Source organism: Pimephales promelas, chromosome 15, assembly GCF_988280905.1.
Source record: "Pimephales promelas chromosome 15, fPimPro1.hap1.1, whole genome shotgun sequence".
Lineage (NCBI taxonomy): Eukaryota > Metazoa > Chordata > Actinopteri > Cypriniformes > Leuciscidae > Pimephales > Pimephales promelas.
Genome location: NC_142783.1, coordinates 7,579,302 through 7,595,347, shown reverse-complemented (window position 1 = coordinate 7,595,347; position 16,046 = coordinate 7,579,302). Strand labels below are relative to the sequence as shown.

Here is a 16,046-nt window from a genome sequence, read left to right as displayed (position 1 = left end):
GTCTCTCACAGTGGACATGCACCTATGATGACAATTTCAGACCCCTCCATGATTTCTAAGTGGGAGAACTTGCTAAATAGCTGGGTGTTCAAATACTTATTTTCCTCACTGTAAATAGCAAATTAAGTTGGAGGACATGTCCTCTCCAGTTGTAATGGTTGCTATAACACTGAATTTACCACTAGGAAGAAGCTGCAGATGTTAAGGATCCTTTTTCCTTGCTCAGCAACTCCGAGTCCCCACCGGCTGTGTAAATGAGGCCTGAAAAGTGAATGAAAAATCATCTGAGACACTGGCAAAATCTCCCAGCACCCAGACCACATCAGACTCACCATTGATTTCAATGAACTCCAGCACCTTGACTTGACAGATTGCTCGCCAAAGGACACAGAGCGAGTCGGGTCAGCCTTATTCAATTTAGTGGTTTAAGTAATACGATTTAGGTTCCCTCCATGTGTAGCGTGCATGTCAGTGGAGATAGATTGCAGCAGGTGTGGGCTGTGGACAGCTTTTATCGAAATGGGCACAAGGTTTTTTACACTCCTTTAATACCAAAATATGGTTCCCTTTATAAGTATCCATGCGTGTCTTTTCCTCTTCATTTGTCAGCATTTGGTCTTCCAGCACTCTGTTTTATCACTGAACCATCATAGATTCATCTTTTGGTTCAAGTGATCTGAGTGGACACATCTGCAACAGATTTGCGTTTGTGGCAGTCGTTGCATCTCATACTCTGTTTGGCTTCAGATAATGGCTGGCAGTGTGATTAATTAAAAATGCACAATGTTTGATTTTTCTTTGTCTCTTATGAACCGTCACTAACAATCATTGAGGTTCTCTGCAAAGGTTTAATGATATGGCCTGATGTGTTTACAGTTTACAGCTGTTGTCAATTTTGGCAATGTTGCCTTTTTTCAGTGACTTACTTGAACTACATGATAGCTCTTGGGATCACTGCTGACATTTAGGTCTTCTATACAAGATTTTTAAAGAGCAAGTTCCTTCCAGCTACAGAGTCTAGTCAAGAGGATGATTTGTCTCTGCTGATCTCCAATGTGTGTTTGACCGCTCTCATGAACTATACTGACTGACAAGAACACAAGTTGATTTAAACCAAGAACTTGGAAAAGGAAATTTAGTGACAGTGAATACACTTTTAGGGGATAGGTCAAGTGGAAAGTAGAAGTGCAAGTGGATTGGTCAAAATGAACATGATGGTAATCTACAGTATACAACCCCAGTTGATGAAACAGTAGTCCCTTTCACATTGCTGTCCCAGTAAATTACTGTAAAACCGGAGTAACTTTTCTGGTAAATACATGTTCCACACATGTGCTGGTCACACAAGCAACACCGTTCTGTCTCTTTACCGGTAAGATACCATTCACACACCAGTACCAAAATACTGGTAAACTCTGTGATGTTAACCATCAGAAATGGCCTTAAATCGCTGAGCTGTTTTCTTCATCCACCTAGATGAGGGGTAGTGCTTTAGTTTCATTTAGTCCAATTTGCCTACTTTTTTTTTTTTTTTTTTTACTTCTAAGTGACAGTGGTCAGTCGTCCATCTTGCAGCAGAAAACTAGTCGCAAAGCGCTCCAACAGAGCTTTATTATAGTCTTTCCGACAGACTTCTTACGTCAACACATTCAACTTTACTTTTAACGTAAGAGTGAACATACTTTAAATTGAATGTGTCTGGCTTCTGGTGTCATCAGCTTCCAGTTATTTTTAACTGTACAAAAACAGCTTGATATTGCAGACTGGTATTACCATATTTGTGTTAATGTATTGTTGTAATTATAAACAACACAGGTTTGTAGCACAGAAAGTTTTACTATTTACTGCACTTTGTTATTCTTCTAGTTATTTATCAGTTGTATGATTTGGTTCTGTTTAATTCCAGTGGGTCTTATTCTCTTAGCACGTTGCACAGTTTTGTGTGTGAAATTTGTGTACAACATTTTCACAAACAAATTATCGTACTAAAAGTTATTCTAAATCAACAAACGTAAGCTGTCCGCCATATTGGAATGGTCAAAGCCAGTCCGTAGCTTAAATCGTATGTATTCATTTTTGTTGACAGACAACCGACTGTGTGCTTATGCACAGTATGTTTTGCCCATTACCATTGAAGACAGCCAGGATGGCTGGAGTCTAGACCATTTGTTCCATTTAAGGTTACATACTGATAAGATTCATTGGTCTATGAAGCTTGTGTTTGCCAAACTAATGCGAAATAGGCTGTAAAACCCGTCTCATTCAGCACTACAGAAAACTACTTGTGAGTTCTTGCTCTCTTTAATGTTGGCTAGTGCACTTTTGATTATGCCAACAGATGCTGTTAATGAGCTTTGTGCACAGCCCAGTAAAGGCCAAAATCTATTGTTCTGTGTGTAATTAGCAGGATCATGCCTTTAGTGAATATGTATGACCTTGTGTCCCTAATCCCCACAAAGACATTTCCCATTTCAAAGGCACCAGCTCCTTTAAACAATTTATAATGGAGACTCATTGTCACCCTGATCCTCTTTATTCATTCTGCTCTTTTGTTGTTTAGCTAATCACCAGTCACTGCATGAAATCCTTTAAAGCGTGATCTACTAATTAGGATCATCCACTGAATGCTTATCTTTATAAAAATAGTAAATTGTAGAGGCTCTACAGAAAAGTAGATGTTTACTTCTTATCTGCAATAGAAGTGAGAAGTCATTTCTGTACTGTGCATGCTTTTCAATAAATATTCTTACTGGCATTACACTATAATTTTGAATCAAAGGAGTTTGCACACTCTGAATATGGTTGACTTTCATAATGAAGTATTCACTGTGTCGTAACCATGCATTATAAAGCTATTTCTTTTTTTCATATCCAATTTGAGTTAATGACTTAATGAGCCATAGTGTTAAGTGATTAGAGACAGTAAATTTTGTCAGTCATTTGTTTTCTGCTGGATCTTGCTGGGTAGCTCTGCTCGTATTGACACCTCAAACTTCAAAATCAAGCATAGACAAACCCAAGAGAGACTGATTGCTTAGGTTCTACAAGGAAAACCTTAAAGATAAACTTTTGGTCCTCTAGTGGTTAAAAAACAAAACTGCATGTATTTTGTAGACGAACATTGTTTTGATTTTGCTGCAGTTCTGTGAGACTGTGCGGATGGGTATGACCCTTTACAATGGATAATGCTTTACAATGAACTCTGTAGAGAGCTACATATGGCAATTTATCTGCTCAATAAAATACCGTACTCATCTGCTGAGTAATAAAAATGAAAACGGCATCTCTGTGTCGCTTTTACAACATTTCAAATCCATCAGTTCTTGCCATCTTCGAAAAGCCAAGCCAATGTTGATTCTTGTTTTATCACAAGCTCTGTCTCGTTCTCTATTTGTCATTTGTTTAAAAGGTTGATTTTGGTTCAAGACTTCAAGCTCCAGTAGTCAGAGCAACTTTTATCTATTTATAGATATGGTGAGACAGTTATGCACGGACCAGTGACGTACGTATGCATTTTTCACATGAAAACCATCCCGCTAGGTCTAAAATATAAATTCTTGTAATAGGCTTACCATAGTCAATCAGGGTAAGAAAAAATCGCGTTTTGGAAGAAGAATTGATATTGTATTTACTCATTTTTAAAATGTTGTATACTTTGTTTGTTTTAAAATCCGATGTTCCGATATATATATATATATATATATATATATATATATATATTTTTTTTTTTTTCAGAAACGTGCAACAAAACATTAACAGATTTCCCTAACATTAGTTATTTTTAGTTATGTATGAGTTTTAAATAAAATTATATGATAATGCATTTTAAAAAGAAACTCGTTTCTTTTATTGTCGCAACAGAACAGAGGAACCAAAGCTCATTAATGTTAACGTTAGCGGTCTTCCACTGATGATAGTGGCCTTAGCTAGCTTTGTGGTTAGCTAGTCAGGCCAAACAAAAAAATTAGCTCAATGTTAAAATTGACCGGAGTTATCATTTAATAGCTTATAACTGCTAAGAACTTCATATTTTCACCCATAAGACATCAGATTTAAATACTTCTTGGCAATGAACTCCTGTGTTCAACTTTGTCTAATAAGCTGTGATCCTGTTTTATGAATTAGCCAGTTTGAATTCACTTTTTGTTTGATTGTTTTTAGGGAGCATGGTGGAATTGAGAGCTGCCAGATAAATACAACATTCCTTGTACTTGTTTATAAGGGTATACCAAATAAAAATATGTAGACTTGTGTCTATCCGAGTTGTGTGCCGTCCAACCTCACAGTTATCAAATTTTGGTATTTTGTTCCCCATAGAGTTGAAAATGAATCCATCTTTAACCCCTCCTCTTTTACCCGTCCATTTCCCCCATTTCTCTGGCTGCCCTCCCTGCCGTCCCGCCTCTCAGTGTGGGGGTGATGGTGCTATGCAGGGTCAGATAACACTGTGGACACGGGAACATTCGGTTAGCGTTAACCCTCCATGGGAAACTGTGGGGGTTCAGCTTCTGTCCTCAGCTTTGAGTAAAGAACAACAGAGATGTAACTTCAGGTGGAGTTTATGCTATACCAAAGAAACAAGAAGCACTGGCCAGACAGACATCAGCTTTTCCCTTCACGCCGCAGCAGTGCTGTCCAGAGCAGGAGTCACTCTCCATCTGCGAGGGGGTTTCCACGTGTGCGCATGTGCTTTTGTGTGAGTCATTTAGTCTCTTAAGTGTGTGTCTTTCTGAGAATTGATGTTGAGATCAGATAGAATGGATTCTTCTTCCTTTTCAAAGCATTGTAGATTAAAGCTTTTTCCCAAAGGTAAGGGAAAGGTGTTTTTGTCTGTGTTTTTCAGCCTTGCCTTTGTAGCCTCTAACTGGATTAACAGAAAAAAACAGGCTGCAGGTGTAGGCTTAGGGACAGACTGTTGCTGTTGGTTCACTTTAGCTTATTGCTGTCTGAATAATTGACCGTTCATTGAAACTTCATATGCCTTCTGTTCTTTTTAAACTGAAGACTTATTTTTTGAAGACTGATTTATTGAACCGTAGTCAGTCAGTATGTTGCACAGATTCATTTGTCTTCAGTTCATCAGAAAGATTTAGGAGATGGGTGGACTGGTGATGATCAAATACTGTCAATGTTTCTGTTATGATGTTGAAATATCCTATCAGTTGACATTTGACAGGGATGTCTTGAGTACAGAGACATAAAATGTGCATTGAGACTTTGCTAGGGCATTAAATCTACACCGAGAGTAGGATAAATCTGCGGAAATCACATTATGGATTAAATGTTTTTCTCCAAAACATGTTTGCCACAATTTTTGACACACCTTAATTTTTTACGAGTAAAATATCTCTGAAGTAGCTATGTTTCCATTGATATTGACATGTTTTAGAACACCAGGGTGACTAGGAACATGAAATTGTCTAGCTATGACTTATTGTTTCACATGAGTTTAAATATGAGGTGTATAAATATGATCACAGATGAAGAATTTCAGAGATTAGTTGACTCTTGAGGTCAGAAAGCAACCCCTACATAACCACATGTTGTTTGGGAGGGTTAAAAAAAATCCTCCTCGCTCCTCCAAAATCAAACTCCTGCATATTCAGTTGTCTCGACTGGAACTTCAAAAGGGACCGGATTCTGTGGTCAGATGAAAATAAATAACAACAACAAAAAGTTTTGGCAGGAACTTAAGGTTGAATTAAAAACACAGGAAATGGTTTTGGTGCAAACAGGGATAAAAATACCCAATGTACATCTTGTTCAGATATATGATATTATGGATTCTAGCAAATACCAACAGAGAAAACACCTGACTGCCTCTGCTAGAAATCTTATAATGGGCCATGGTTGGACCGTCCCAGTCCCCTAAACTGAACCCTGTAGAAAATAAGTGGTTTGAACTGAACAGAAAGAAGAACCAACATGAACTTGTGAATCTGAAGGTTCTGGAGAGATTCTGTATGGAGGAATGGTCTCTGATCTCTTGTCAGATGTTCTGCAAACTCATCAGGCATTAAAGGAGAAGACTTAGAGCTAATATCTTGGGAAAATGAGGTTGCAAAAAGTATTAATATGGTATGCCAATAATTCTGACCAAAACTGTATTTTTATGTGCAGCTTGTCACTGAGAAAATGCGATCTGTATCCAGATAAGTTATCCGGATAATAAAAAACGCATGTTAATGCAAGGTGTAAATGCGTTGTGATTGGATTGTGATCGGATCTGCCTGACCACATCTGGAGGTAGTCTGGCTCGCATTGTGTCCGGATCTTTACTAGGTGTAAACGCAATCTGGTTGTTGAAACCACATATGTATATTTTACTTCTCCCAAAAATGCTAAAAAAATAAACGACTGAGAGCGTGTTATAAAGGCTATATTGTCATGTTACAGTCAGATATGACTGCGCTACTGTGACACGCATCACCGCACATTAGCAGCTGAGCGTATATTCATCAAGCCAACATGCAAACATCGCAAATAAAAGTGAAAGTAAGTCACAGACGCTTAACACACAATCATCTTCAAGTAAAGAAACGAAATGATCTTACCAGGGCTGTTGCCACTCTCTTTTATTGATGTCTTTGATTTTGAAATTAGCTGATGAGCAATAAAATGCAGCTCATATCTGTTGTTTTTGGTGGCGTGCAATCCATCAAATCTGCATATAATGCGGGAGTTGAAGATCGGATTTATATCCGTTTTGCAAAAACACATTTATGTGGCCAGGTGTAAATGGAATTGGTAATATCAGAACACTTATTATCCGCATAACTTATCTGGATACAGATCGCATTTTAATACCAGGTGTAAATGGGGTCCATCTGAAAGAGTCACTTGTAACGTGCATTTGAAAAAGCAACATGTGTCAAACATCTTTCCAAACATGAGAAGCATTTATGAACCTATTGTCCAAAAGACAACATTTAATAACTTGTTTTTACCCAAACTCACTTCATAATGTCAGCTGATTGTTTGAAAACATATTTTATGACCTGATGTGGCTACTTACTCAGAATAAGGCACACAACATTATTATTTTGTAGTGTTCTATACAGTGATATGTCGATTAGCATTGAGCCTTACTTTATTATCATGAAAATGTCCGAGAAGGCTTAAAGAACTCCAGAATTTTTTGAAGCAGTATGTTTACTAGTCATGTTTAATCAATCAAAGCATTTCAATCTTCTGTTTATTCAGTTACAGCAATAGTATGATGCCTATAAGGATTTCCTAGAACGACCCGCGTTTATCTTACTTAATAATAAATCTTACAGCATTTATTACTGATCACAGAGACGTGCTTCACTGACAAGCATTAAACCAATCGTGTGCGTTTTAACTTCGATTCATCATGCAGCCCTACTCCTAACCCACCCTGTTCTGCCCCTCTAAGGACAAAAGTGAAATGCTATGACTACATCTAAACACTGTTGTCAGCTGCTGCTGTCAAATCTCGGGACAGTAACATGATGAGGGAGAGTGATCTGGGGGCTGGATGTCTAATAATATAGAGTTCTCTTACGTAACAGCAGGACATAAGAGAACTATGACAGAGAAAGTGTTGGCTCTATTGCTTTTGTTATGTTCTGCACGCTAGTTATGTGCCTTTTGCATGGCCATGCTTTTGGTGTCAACCTGACATTAGAGATTGCATGTTCTCACATGAACCTTTTGGCATATAAAGTTCTTTAAATGCCGCCTTAACTTCTTTCACTTTTTTAATTATTGATTGTAAGCCACATTGTCACTGAAATACTGTTATTTACATGTCTCCTTAATGTTTCTGCTCGAGTTTCTGCCAGCTTTAACCACCAAATTGTAAAAGCAACAATTTAAATTGTAGTTAAGGAAAATGATCATTTTAACTATAGCATTGCACTGCAACAGGCTCATTTGTCAGACTAAAGCCTTTTTTTATGTCATTCTGTGTGAAAAAGCAATGAGCATATTCTTTCCTGTGCGTGTTGTAGTTGACACTCTAATTGGCATTGATGTTGAGCAGTGAATTGGGAGGTAAAAGAGAGGAGTTTTATGCAAAGACAGATGTTCAAATAAGCTTCAGCAATCATAATATCATAATATAACACATGCTTTACTTTCTCATGCTTTTTTGAATCAAAGTTGAAATGACGTTTGAGCCTTGTTTCAGCTAGATTTTGTAAAGAACCAAATTGTGAAAAAAATGACACCAAAAACATTGTATATTTTAGCTTATGTGCAAAATGATACCACAGCGTTATTGTCCTTTCGCTCTCAAGCAACAACACCACCAACTTTTTCTTGTAATGGGGGATCAATCCTGTCAAGGAAGAGCATTGGAGAAATTTTAGCCCATTTTTCCATATAACAGTTCTTCCACTAGTGAGTTTTGTTGGGTTTCCAACATTTCTGTGTGTGTGTGTATGTGTGAACTGCTCTTTAGATCTTTCCACAACACTTCTATTGGGTTACACTCATGTCTAGCCATGCTAAAACATTTTTTGTGCTTTAAACATGGTAGACTTTATGTTTAGGGCCATTGTCTCGCTGCAGTGTCATTGTTTTAAGTGCCAGTTCCCAGACTGTCAGCTTTATATTGTCCTGTAGACTTTTTTAGTTTAACTCTGGTCCAAATCTTTTTACTGCCACCACTGTGCTTTACAGTTGGGATTAGGTTCCTATTATTGTACGCAGAATGTGGTTTTCTCCAAATGTAACACTTCTTATTTAAAACCAAGTAGTTATCTGGACCCATGAGACCAAAGGACATTCTTCTTACAGTCCTCGTCCACATGTTCCTTGGCAAACTTAGACAGGCTAAAAAGTTCTTTTTAGAGAGCAGTGGTTTCTTCTTGCACTCCTGCCATATGCTGTAAAATGTGTTTTGTTGACTTCCTAGAGAAAAATTTCACAAATGAAAACAAAGTTTTGTTGTAGTTGGATTCTCTTCACAATGTATAGGTTAAACTGAAATGCTTTCACAACTTTCTACAACCACTGCATTATTGTCTTGAGTTACATGAATTCATCTGTGTGTTATATTCATTAGTGAATGTTATAGTATAGCATGACTTCTAGGTTCAATCGTTAGCTTTGATTCGTCAGTGAATAAATTGAACACACAGAAAACCGACCATTCAAAAGTATGGGGTCGGTAAGATTTTTTTATGTGTTTAAAAGAAGTCTCTTATGCCCTGCAAGACTGCACTTATTTGATCAAAAATACAGTAAAACAGTAATATTTGAAAACTATGAAAATGATTTGGTGATTAAGAAACATATCTTACTATCACAGTTTAAAACGGCTGAGCTGCTTAATATTTTTGTCCTAATCCTTATCTTAATCTCCTAATATTATTCCTAATATGTTATTATAATTTATATAATTTATATAATTATATATTTTTTTGTAACTGCGACCTTCGGTCAGTACTGTATAATGCGCCCTTGGAAAAAAAACTTGAATAGAAGTTTTATTCAAGAGGTTGAATAAAATTAACCACTGTAACCCCCAGCTCTCTCTGGACATTTCTATAGTAATCTCTGAAATTCACTTGATTCCTGATCTCTCCTTCCGCTAATGAGGATTTAACCTCTCTTAATAGTGGTTACGACATCTCTTGGCTTGTATAGATGTGTTCTTAGAAATGTGTTGGACACTGTTTTCTTACAGGGATTGCTCACCCAAAAATGAAAACTCTGTTATCATTTACTCAACCCTGTGTCAGAGGGTGTATTGTTTCAACTTTTGGTAAGATTTACCCATCCACTAACGACTAACCCAGTGGCTGGGTAACACAAAAACTACCCAACAGACTCAACCCAACATTTGGACAGAAAAACTATCCCATTGGGGTTTTTTGTGTGTAGGGATGTGAAGCGTGTGTTTGTGTGGTCTTGTGGATAGTTGGCCTACTGAGAGCATGTTCTGACCACAGCTTTATTTGGTATCTTGCTCAAAGCTTTTTTAGCAATGTAGCCAAAAAAAGGTTGCTGGAACTTGTGTGTCAAAAAATAAATAGTAAATGAAGTCAACTTTTTTCCTCTTCAAAACCAAAACTGTGACCAACTGTCAGGGCAAGATTTGGACGGCTCAGGGAGAAAAAGTTTAAAGAGGATATGGAAATGCCAGTGAGTCTCCAGATCTAATTAGGCTTAGCCTGCTCAATCAAAGGTTTTCCAGGGTTACACATTGAATTTTAACATGTCAACCACATTTCCTGAGGTGGTAGAAATGGTGGACCATTCTATTGATATTTTTGCTGTACTGTGAATGTTTTTCACCTAATGTATTCTAAGACCAGTATGTTTATTTCCCCCCACAGATAACCAAGGACAGAATGGTGACTGTGAAGACACCAAGGCCATAAAAGGCCTAACTGCCTTGGTAAGTCTGTATACTACGGCATATCACATTCACAACCAAGCCCATGGATAAGCAATAACTCACTTCACTGGAAAATCTCAGTAACTTTTTGCAGACTTTTATATCACTTAAAATTCACAAACAAACACTATGGGCCAGATTTACTAAACAGGGCAAATTAGCATGAGTGCACACTTCCAAAACAGCTCTGATTGGAGTGGAAATTTAAATTAAAGAAAACACAGACACATTCCAATAATTTCCATAATGACCAACGCAATCTACCAGGTAGTGTCTTGTTTGAGACGTGCTTTTTTGGGGCGGAAACACCAGTAAATTTACGAGCACAAACCTTAGTAAATCACCTTGCATGATTCATTTAAATACTCTCCTCCCATACATTGTGCACCTGAAAGGGAAACTCCTACAAATGCATATGCAATAGGCCTTATTCAGAGCAGCGCCATGACGGGTATGAAAGTGAGGCTGTGAGGGATAGACTTACCGTGTTTCCAATGGCATCAGCTGTAAAAAGCTGAATAAAGCGGCTAGATTACTTACAATTTTCCACAGCTTACATTGTCGGGAGTTTTTTGTCAACTGACATTTCTTGAAAAGATATTTATCCAGTGTTTCATGAACAGAACAATCCGAAAACACATTAAATAACAGTACAGCCCATTGAAGAGATGCAAGTCTATCCCTCACAGCCTCGCTTTCATTCTCATTAAAAATCAAAGATGGCGCTGCCGTGAATAAGGCGTATAAGGTCAGCCGTAAAAATAACTGTCTCTACGTCTTTTCAGCGCTAAATTTTCAATTCGTTTCTTTAGTAGATCCTGACAGTAGTTTTTTAATGCCAAAGGAGGGTTTGCGCTGGCGTAAGATGTTTGTAAATCTGGCTCTAGAACTCAATCAGAATCTCAAAACACACCGTAGTCATAATCCATAACAACAATATTTAAAAAACATATTATAGCTTTGTGTTGCTGACAGAATCTTTCTCTTGCTCTTCTAGATCCAGGATGGGAAATTCTGAGAGCCAGTATAGCATCCAGGGCTCTAGAAACAATAGCTTTATCATCCCTGGCAGACAGAAACCCTACTCATTCAAGCTGCACTCTGCCAAAGAAGACGCTTTATCACCTCTTAGCTTTTGGAGTGCTGGTTCAGGAATTTCTGCATTGAAGTCCAGAAATGTAGATCGTGGTTCCTCCCCATCGAAGAGCAGCCACACCTTTATGTCCCGCAATTATGATTACATCACACATAAACTAAAGAGTGGTGCAAATAGTCAGTGGAATGGGGTTTCAGAGGACTTGTTGCCTGATGGCTGCTTGACATTGCCTTCTAAAAATGGCTGCTTTTATGGTGGTCACATGGAGAAGACAAAACCCGGCAATTATGCTATTAACACAATGAAGATGCTTGAGAAAAGTCCCAGGTTTGAGGACATTGAGGACCAGAGCAGCCCCAAGGTTGTTATAAAGAAAGATGGTAGTGTACGAGTAGAATTTAACAGCAGTTCAAACAATGCCGTTACTTTGGATGATTGCGCTGGACCAGTTCAGCTCCTCAAGTTTTCCCCTACATTAGAGACCAGTTCTGGCTTATCTGGTGTAAGTCCCTCATTAGACACCCATCTTGGAGCTGCTCAGCCTGTTTCCAGCTTCAAGAGCAGTAAAGGTAGCTCTCTGAGCTCAGATGGCTCCTTGTACGACTTGCCTTGGGGGACCAGTGTCGAACTTAACGATTCAGACAGTGCATCCCCTAACAGCCAAAGACAAATCATTTCATCTAACGTGGGGTTTTTGGATGAGCCGTTGGCTGCCAATACTGCAACCATCCTCTACAGGGATCCCAAAATTGCTGCCACCTTCTCTACGGTTAAGGATTTGCAGTTTTCAAATGACAGCCATTTAAAGCACAGATCCTCCTTTGTGTCTGTGATGGAAGAACACTATTCGGAAGGAGACTCAGAGGAAAAGCAATATTCTTCCTTCACCTTACCTTGTCGTAAACCTAAGCCTTTTCTAGACAATAATGGAAAGAAAGTGTCCATCAGGAACAGAATTAGGCGCATCAGTGACTGGACTGGAAGTTTGACCAGGAAAAAGAAGTTTCAGGTAACAATCCTTTTATTTCATTTTATTTTAAACATGCTAATTTTAAACCTCTCATTTTCTGGTAGTAGGTCTCTTTTGTGACTATATCTTTGTTTTATTTTTATTTTGTAAAGTGAATGATGTAATAAGATTTAAATCCAATGCCAGCCTCTGTCTGCAGTTCTAGTCAGAGTTAGAGTCAGTTCTGCATTGTTCGTGGTGCTTGTTAATCCAAACAACCATTACTATTGCTAACTCTCGGGGTGAGGGGTTGCGGCTCTCCTTAATTTTTTTTTTGTTGTGGCTTGGTGAAAATCGCAAATAAGTTTGTTTTACTACAACTCCTCAACAAGCCACACAATTTCAGGAATCATTCAGGTCACGTCATTTACATCAGCACAAACGTCAAAAGTGGCCATTGTAAATCAGTAAGACCACAAGTGAACATGAACCAGTGGCGAAGACGCATAAAACATTGTGGCCCACCCAATCAAAAGTTGGTCATTTTCCAAATATATGAAATAATAATAATAAAAAAATCAATAATATTTGTAATAAATGTCTTATTACACTATAACTTTATTTTTTCATGGTCAATTTCAGGCGGTTTCTTTTTTTTCTTGTCTTCTACTACAGAGGTACAAATTGAATTTGTCATTAAAATGTTATAATGGCCTTATTACAGCCAATGTCAAAACCAACCACCTGTAAGGTTTATTGTAATGTTAACCCAAGCGGTTTCTTAAGTTTGATAGTTAATCTGCTATGTCATGTTTATGACATATTTATGACAGGTTGTGTTGTCTTAGTAATTTCCAAGTTGTCATGACAAAGACACTGACAGGTTATGATCTATTGGTTTATGTCAAGTTGGCATAACAAAGACGTCTCAAACAATGTCATATTTGCATTAAAAATGTCATAATTGAGCGAATACCACTTAATGACAGTTGTCATAAACATGCATAAAACCTCCTTCATATTCGTGATGTGCCATTTCATGATTATGAAGGTGCCATGACATGACATGATATTTCTTAAGGGGGTTTCGGTGCCCCCTTAAGAAAATGTTGTGCATTTTAATGTTTAATTCATGTTTAAAGCAAATTTAAATGTTAAATTCATTAGTCTGGTGCAATTCAGTGTGCAAATTGAACAAAGAAAAATTCAAACCTCTTTTAGTTACAGTGTCTGTGTAGATTACACTACTACATAATAGGCTATATGCTGTGACAAAAGCACAAACAAATGCTGTGAAGAATAAAGGAAACTTTCATAATTAGTTTTGTACAAATTTCTACTTGTAAGTAAGCTATATTCTTGGAAGCAACTCAGCGCTGCCTATTAACCCTTTATGAGTACCATAGAACAGTTCCACCAGAGTACAGTATCTTTCTATTTTTACATGCTGTGCTGTCATTCTTTTGAGCATTTTCATATGCCATACATCAAAATAATCCTTACACTCCCAACTTGAAGGCTATCTTTGTAATAAATCAATAGTAACTAGATAAATATCTCAAAAGTGCAATAAACAAAAAGAAAAACAATTAAAAAAAAATTCTACAACCTCAAACTTGTCAATGAGAAAAATGTGCATAAAGCAATTTAAAACTATGCAGAATTGATTTGAACTGTTTACATAAATTAGTTTTTAAGATACACTCATTCAAAAAAAGGGGGTAAAAATGCCATGTAAAATATTCAATTACATTTGTGGTCAAACAGATAACATTTTGCTTTTGAATATTGATTGAACATTGAATTGGTTAGAATATACAATAAATAGACCATGTCAGAACAATTAATAATAAAATAAATTAGGGCTGTGCAAAAGTTAATTACGATTAATCGCATCCAAAATAAAAGTCTCTGTTTACATAATATATTTGTGTGTGCTGTATATGATTATTTTGTATATATAAATACACACACATGCATGTATATATTTAAGAAAATATGTTATTCATATATAAAATATTTATATTTATATAATATAGATTATGTATTTATAAATAAATACAGAATTTAACCGCAAATAATTCTTAAATATATACATGCATGCATAGGTATTTATATATACAAAATAATTATATACAGCACACACAAATATATTATGTAAACACAGACTTTTATTTTGGATGCGATTAATCGCAATTAACTTTTGCACAGCCCTAAAATAAATATAAAATAAATAAATAAAGGCGATGAGCAGACGGAGAGTTTGGTGCCCCCGTGTACTTTCGTTTTGACATAAGTGTGCATGCGCGTGCACGTGTGTGTGTGTGTGAATGTGCTTGTATTTGCGAGTGTATAAACGAGAAAGAAATGATAGAATGAAGCAATGGTAAAAAGACAATAATGATAAGAAGGAACATATACCAGATGGGAGTCAAGTGGGAGTCAACCAAACGCATGGTCAAAAGACGCAGCTTTTGACGTCACTATATGCGACACACGCTGGGGTCATAGTGCACAGGACGTGATCCGTCCATGGATTCACCAATGAGCCTATCGGAAGATGTAACTATCAATTGCAGATATACAGAACATGTGTGCAAAGACGTGCAATGCATTTTTGTGTGTTTTTTTGGAAGCGCATATTACAGACTCATTAGAGGGTGAAAACCGCGCAACATGAGCATGTTGAGGCTTGATCTGTCAAAGTACACCGAATGTGATTCGTCAATGCGCCATCGGAAGCTGTAACTTTTTTTATTTATTTATTTTATTTTTTTTATTGAACAATAATATTCACAACCATAATTGGCCTGGTACAACATATGAACTATCTTCTTAGACAACAAACAAGCAGAACATGTGTGTAAAGAGGTGCAATGCATTTTTGTGATTTTTTTTTTTGTGAAACGCATTTTACGCAATTTGTACAGACTCATTAGAGGGTGAAAACAACGCAACATGAGCATGTTGGATGCTTGATCTCAGTTTCTCACTTTCAGTTTCTATAGGCTTTTAAACAGACACACGCAAACCGGAGCGCCGACGCTCCCGTCGGTGGCAAAACAAAACGAATGGGCTGCCGATGTACGAGTTTCATGGGCCGTTAAGACAAAAAATAAATAAAAGTAGGCTATGAGATCTATCGGCCCAAAAATCAAGTACATTTATTTCATTTGTCACCTTAAAGGTATTGTAGGCTGGAATTTTATAAAAAAAACTTTTTTCCATTTTTTTTTTAACTTTCTGTATATATCAATGCATAATTAAAATATAAGTACTCTGAAAAAGAAAGTATGAAAATCGAGTGTCTGTAGACCTCTCACCCCCTCCCTTCTGGGCTCCTTCCAAAGCTACGCCCCCCCAAAACACATGAACTCCGACACACTCCGACAGCTGAGCTGAAGACGCATTATTTACCTGAGACGAACGGAAAGGAAGGAGCGCAGTGCATGTGGCTTTTCCTGCCTGTGAAGACAGATAACAAGCCAGTAGTTTGCTTGTCAAGGGGTTTTTCATTTGGTTGGACCTACTGAATGGATATGTCCAGTTTCAATAAACCAGTCTCTGAAATCGTCAGTGTTTTCAGACATGAACGTCAATCAATCAATCAATCAATCAATCAATCAATC

At 37.2% G+C, this 16,046-nt stretch overlaps 1 protein-coding gene across 3 annotated transcripts in view; it reads left to right on the top strand.

Moving 5' to 3' along the window:
* The window catches only part of tiam2a (TIAM Rac1 associated GEF 2a), a 128,176-nt gene that overhangs the window by 35,752 nt on the left and 76,378 nt on the right, over positions 1-16,046 (top strand). For 2 of the 3 annotated variants that reach the window (XM_089120069.1, XM_039650975.2), the window contains exons 2-3: positions 10,311-10,372; positions 11,370-12,477. In XM_089120069.1, the coding sequence (XP_088976195.1) occupies positions 11,377-12,477 (1,101 nt within the window). In that variant the 5' untranslated portion in view covers positions 10,311-10,372; positions 11,370-11,376. Of the gene's footprint in view, positions 1-4,466; positions 4,697-10,310; positions 10,373-11,369; positions 12,478-16,046 lie in introns of those variants that run through there. The other variant, XM_039650976.2, reaches the window with a different exon arrangement.